The 6,000-nt window shown below is 49.6% G+C and overlaps 1 protein-coding gene across 1 annotated transcript; it reads left to right on the forward strand.

Moving 5' to 3' along the window:
* The first annotated feature begins 3,001 nt into the window (after nt 1-3,001).
* On the forward strand, nt 3,002-5,711 carry JTB (jumping translocation breakpoint). The gene is made up of 5 exons (XM_077260613.1): nt 3,002-3,143; nt 4,001-4,050; nt 4,132-4,217; nt 4,317-4,396; nt 4,471-5,711. The coding sequence occupies exons 1-5, from the start codon at nt 3,091-3,093 to the stop codon at nt 4,625-4,627; spliced, it is 426 nt and encodes a 141-aa protein (XP_077116728.1). The 5' UTR covers nt 3,002-3,090; the 3' UTR covers nt 4,628-5,711.
* The last annotated feature ends 289 nt before the right edge of the window (nt 5,712-6,000 follow it).

Below are 6,000 nucleotides of genomic sequence, written 5' to 3' on the forward strand. Positions count from 1 at the left end.
CGTATAATACGTGGCGTATTGTCTTACGCCATGTGTGACTCCAGCCTTAGGCCGGCGTCACACTCGGCGTAAGACAATACGGTCCGTTTTTTACGTCCGTACTACGGCCGTAATACGGAGAAATGTTCCCAAAATAGTGATCCGTAGTCAGGGTGTGTCAGCGTATTTTGCGCATGGCATCCTCGGTATGTAATCCGTATGGCATCCGTACTGCGAGATTTTCGCGCAGGCTTGCAAAACCGACATCTAAGGCTTTCACACTAGCGTCGGGAACAACCCGTCGCTGTGCGTCGGGCCGCCGTTCCCGATGCTAGCGTGGTCTCCGCCGCACAACGGGGGCAGCGGATGCATTTTTCCCACGCATCCGCTGCCCCATTGTGATGTGCGGGGAAGTGCGGGGAGGTGGGGGCGGAGCTCCGGCCGCGCATGCGCGGTCGGAAAAAGCGGACCGTCGGGAGCAAAAAACGTTACATGTAACATTTTTTTCTCCCGACGGTCCGCTACCACACGCCCAAGCGTCGCAAAACGGACGCGACGTTTTGCAATGCGTCGCAAATGCGTCGCTAATGTTAGTCTGACGAAAAAACGTATCCAGCAAGAACTTTTGCTGGATGCGTATTTTCGGCAAAACGACGCATTGGCGACGTATTGCAGTTAACGCTAGTGTGAAACTAGCCTTAGTCATGGACAATCTCTTTAAACTGTTTCTATGTGTAAGGCCATGTGCACACTTTGCGGGTGACCTCTGCGGGTTCTCCCGCAGCGGATTTGATAAATCTGCAGGGCAAAACCGCTGCGGTTATCCCTGCAGATTTATCGCGGTTTGTTCCGCGGTTTCCGCTGCGGGTTTCCGCCTATACTATTGATGCTACATATGCAGCAATATGCAGCATCAATAGTAATGTTAAAATTAAAAAAAAAGTTTATATACTCACCCTCTGACGTCCCGATGTCCTCGGCGCTGCACCCGGTGGTCCGGTTCCAAAGATGATGTGCGAGAAGGACCTTCGTGACGTCACGGTCATGTCACTGCGACGTCACCGCAGGTCCTGTTCGCACAGCAACTCTGACCGGACGGCCGCATGCAGCGCTGAGAGGTGAGTATAACATGATTTTTTATTTTAATTCTTTTTTTTTACACACAAATATGGTTCCCAGGGCCTGGAGGAGAGTCTCCTCTCCTCCACCCCGGGTACCACCCGCACATTATCCGCTTACTTCCCGCAACGTGGGCACAGCCCCATGCGGGAAGTTAGCGGATCAATGCATTTCTATGGGTGCAGAATCACTGCGATTCTGCACAAAGAAGTGACATGCTGCGGGTTGTAAACCGCTGCGTTTCTGCGTGGTTTTTCCCGCAGCACGTGCACAGCGGATTGCGGTTTCCATAGGTTTACATGTAAATGTAAACGCAATGGAAACTGCTGCGGACCCGCAGCTGCAGAAACGCCGCGGTTCCGTGGTAAAAACCGCAAAGTGTGAACATGGCCTTACTGTAACTTAACTGTTAATAAACTTGGTATGTAACTAGGGTTGCATTGCCATATTCTGTTTGACTTGCTGGGATTTGTAGTGCTGTGTACCAGCAGCAGGAGAAGTTGATACCATGGTATAGTAGCATTTATACGTTTCTGTTCCAGGTTGAAATAAACTAAGTTTACTATTCCGTATGCTTTGCACAGTGTGTGTGTGTGTGTGTGTGTGTGTGTGTGTATACAGTGTGTGTACAGTGTGTGTGTTTGTACAGTGTATGTGTATACAGTGTGTATGTATACAGTGTGTGTAGTGTGTACAGTGTGCGTGTAAGGCTACTTTCACACTAGCGTTGTGTGACGGACGTCGCAATGTGTTGTTTTGGAGAAAAAACGCATCCTGCAGAGTTGTCTGCAGGATGCGTTTTTTCTCCATAGACTTTCATTAGCGACGCATTGCGACGGATTACCACATGGATGCGTCATGTTTTGGCGGACCGTCGGCACAAAAAACCGTTACATGTAACTTTTTTTGTGCCTCGTGTCCGCCATTTTCGACCGCGTATGCGCGGCCAGAACTCCGCCCCCTCCTCCCCGGAACTCACAATGGGCAGCGGATGCGTTGAAAAACTGCATCCGCTGCCCCCGTTGTTCATTTCTTTCACAACGTGCGTCGGTACATCGGGCCGACGCATAGCGACGGCCCCGTACCGACGCTAGTGTGAAAGTAGCCTTAGCACAGTGCTTGCAGCATGCCTTTATTTTTATGAATTACAATCTTATACAGCACCAACATATAGCACAGCACTTAATAATTCAGAAAGGACGTGTACAGAAAACGGCACATATTACAAAGTAATACAGGTTAGGCTGGGTTCACATTGCGTTAATGGTGTCCGTTAGACGGACTACGTTACACAGCAGCATAAACGCGGTGTAACGTAGTCCGTTATGGCCGCCATTGACTGCAATGTCGGACACATCACTAGCGATGTGCCGTCATTGAGTGACGGACCCCGAGACGCAAGTTTCGGGTCCGTCACTGCTAGCACAGATAGAGCATCTTCTAGCTCTATCTGCGCTAGCGCGATGTAAACGTTGGCACTTGCGTTAACAGCAGCCCGTTACCGTATGTGCTGAGCGGGCTGCTGCTAACGCAGTGTGAACCCAGCCTTAGGACTACAACCGAGTAGCGCGGGCTCCGTTCACAAAAGCCAACAATCTGCAGAAACAGCAATGCTAAAAAACAGCCTTTACTGCTTCACTAGATACTTATACAGGTGTATCATGAGGCTGTCACTTTACAGGCAAAGACCGGGAACGATGACAGTGTAAAATCTATTTTTATTTAAAAAAAGAGCCGGATCACCAAAAAGAGCCGGACTGCCCATCACTACACTGCCCCCCCCCCCCCCAATGCCCCCCCCCCAATGGCCCCATCAATTGCGTCCCAGACCCCCAACACGAAATATCACCGTCCCCTCCAACACCGCCAATCACCACCGGAGGGCAGCACACCCCCTCGCTCCGGACAGGGCTGTTAGTCTACCTTCAGCCACAAGAGGGCGCGGCCGGAAGTGCTGAATCCTCTAGTAGGAAGTGCATCGTGACAAGAGAGATGGAGACGACAGGATGTATCCTGAGAGGCTTCCTTCTGCTGAGCGTCCACCGGTGAGAGCTGCCCCTCATATAGCGTCCCCTCCCAGCCCCGGTGGCACATTGTGTACTGTCCCCTCGTGAGTGTCACTTTAGATACCGTCCCCTCATCTCCAGGGTGTCACGTTATATACTGTCCCCTCATCTCCTGGGTGTGACATTATTTACTGTCCCCTTATCTCGTGGGTGTGACATTATATACTGCCCCCTCATCTCCTGGGTGTCACATTATATACCGTCCCCTCATCTCCTGGGTGTCACGTTATATACCGTCCCTCCCCTCATCTCCTGGGTGTCACGTTATATACCGTCCCTCCCCTCATCTCCTGGGTGTCACGTTATATACTGTCCCCTTATCTCCTGGGTGTCACATTATATACTGTCCCCTCATCTCCTGGGTGTCACATTATATACTGTCCCCTCATCTCCTGGGTGTCACATTATATACTGTCCCCTCATCTCCTGGGTGTCACACTTTATACCGTCCCCTCATCTCCTGGGTGTCACATTATATACCGTCCCCTCATCTCCTGGGTGTCACATTATATACTGTCCTCTCATCTCCTGGGTGTCACATTATATACCGTCCTCTCATCTCCTGGGTGTCACATTATATACTGTCCCCTCATCTCCTGGGTGTCACATTATATACTGTCCCCTCATCTCCTGGGTGTCACATTATATACCGTCCCCTCATCTCCTGGGTGTCACATTATATACTGTCCCCTCATCTCCTGGGTGTCACACTTTATACCGTCCCCTCATCTCCTGGGTGTCACATTATATACCGTCCCCTCATCTCCTGGGTGTCACTTTATATACCTTCCTCTCCCCCACCTCAGTTGTCAGTGATCTTGCTGTCTTCGTTGTAGTTGGCTGCTGTCATTTCCTGCGCAGGAGGAGCAGTCTCTGGTGCTGCGCGGTACGTGTGCCCTTTGACCTACACGTGTTATGTTTTGTGCCCCCCATCCTGTTATGTGACCCCCGATGTCCTTTGTTGCAGACCCCCCAGCTGTGAGCACCCCCTGCTGGCAGACAGAGGAGTACACTATATCCCAGGAGTGCTACAGCTGTAGCCAGTTTGAGGCGGTGAGTGCCCCCTCTCGTAGTCACATGTCCTCATCTGTGAAGCTCACACTCCTCCCTAGCGCTATATAATGATAACCGCCATCTTGTTCCCCCCTACAGAAGACCCTTGGTCAGTGCAGCATCACCGGGTTCATCGAGCAGGTCGCCTGCACCGCCTCCGACAAGTCAGAGTATAAGAGGTGAGTGGTCCCCTGGGTCTAGGGGGCTCTGGGTGCGTTCTCCCAGTGTAACTGCCTCTGCCCCTTCCCCACAGCTGTCGCTCTGCCCCCATGGAGAAGCGGGTGTTCTGGCAGTTTGTGGGGGTCATGTTGGCGGGGACCGTTGCACTTTCCCTCCTGGTGATTTCACGGCAGAGGACACTGGATCGGCGAGCACTGGAGAAAGTGCGCAAACAGATTGAGTCCATCTAATCAGGGGCGCGGTCCAAGACTGCAGAGTCACAGTGGACCTGCCCCTGCGGAATGCAAGAGCCATCCGTTTTCTTATCCTGGATCCTCTCATGTATCTGGTACCATCCAGTGCTCTCTACATGGTCGTATGTGTGCAATATGGCAGATGGAAATGGGAATTTATAGTCATCGAATCTTTGTGTGATGATGGCTCCCAGCCTATCAGAGACCAGGAAACGCTGGTGAAAATCCCACAAGTGCTCCACCCGCATGGAATGAGATACCAATGGCAGACTCACTGAATGGACTGTATTTATTACACATCATGTCATGGTTTTCTTATTTGGACAATAAAGTTATGACAGATTGAAAGTCTGTCCAATGTGAGCGCTCCATTATCTAACACCACCAGCAGAATAGTGATTGCAGCTCTGGAGTATAATATAGGATATGTAATGTATGTACATAGTGACTTCACCAGCAGAATAGTGAGTGCAGCTCTGGGGTATAATACAGGATGTTACTCAGGATCAGTAATGTATGTACACCGTGACTGCACCAGCAGAATAGTGAGTGCAGCTCTGGAGTATAATACAGGATGTAACTCAGGATCAGTAATGTAATGTATGTACACAGTGACTGCACCAGCAGAATAGTGAGTGCAGCTCTGGAGTATAATATAGGATGTAGCTCAGGATCAGCAATGTAATGTATGTACACAGTGACTGCACCAGCAGAATAGTGAGTGCAGCTCTGGAGTATAATACAGGATGTAACTCAGGATCAGTAATGTAATGTATGTACACAGTGACTGCTACAGCAGAATAGTGAGTGCAGCTCTGGAGTATAATACAGGATGTAACTCGGGTTCAGTAATGTATGTACACAGTGACTGTATATAAAAATCAGCAAATAAGGCGTATTCTGTCCAACATACCTTTATGTCCTCTGTATACGAATAGCCAGGAGAGGCAGTTTATAAACTAAAGCATAACTTTTAATAAATATGTTCCTATTAAAACTAATGGATAATTCACAACAAGACAAAACAGTGATAAAGTGCTCAATGTAAGCAGTGCTCAATAAAAAATGGTTTTATCTCACCAAATCTGTAGTCTCTTTCTGCCGGTTGCAGGAGCACATATGACAAATTATATAAATCAGGGAGAAGGGAAGAGTTTCTATTTTACCCCGGTCGTGCCCCTGTAGTGCTCCTGCCCTTACAAGGACAGTCCCCAAGTAAGACTAATAAATTGTGCCTACCAAACCATGTAGGATCTCCTACACGTTTCTTCCCCCATTCGGGGGGATTCATCAGGGGAGAGAAATGTAAAAATTGTGGGAATTCAAAAGCCCCTGCATTGGCAGGTGGCTCGGATGTACAGTCACCCAAG

This window comes from Ranitomeya variabilis, chromosome 1, assembly GCF_051348905.1.
Source record: "Ranitomeya variabilis isolate aRanVar5 chromosome 1, aRanVar5.hap1, whole genome shotgun sequence".
NCBI classification, from domain to species: domain Eukaryota; kingdom Metazoa; phylum Chordata; class Amphibia; order Anura; family Dendrobatidae; genus Ranitomeya; species Ranitomeya variabilis.

What these genes read in the sequence shown, in the direction of transcription:
- JTB (XM_077260613.1), top strand. Translation starts at nt 3,091, where the DNA reads ATGGAGACGACAGGATGTATCCTGAGAGGCTTCCTTCTGCTGAGCGTC. An exon ending in GCTGTAGCCAGTTTGAGGCG is followed by an intron (nt 4,218 to 4,316) that starts GTGAGTGCCCCC and finishes TCCCCCCTACAG; the next exon opens with AAGACCCTTGGTCAGTGCAG. An exon ending in GACAAGTCAGAGTATAAGAG is followed by an intron (nt 4,397 to 4,470) that starts GTGAGTGGTCCC and finishes CCTTCCCCACAG; the next exon opens with CTGTCGCTCTGCCCCCATGG.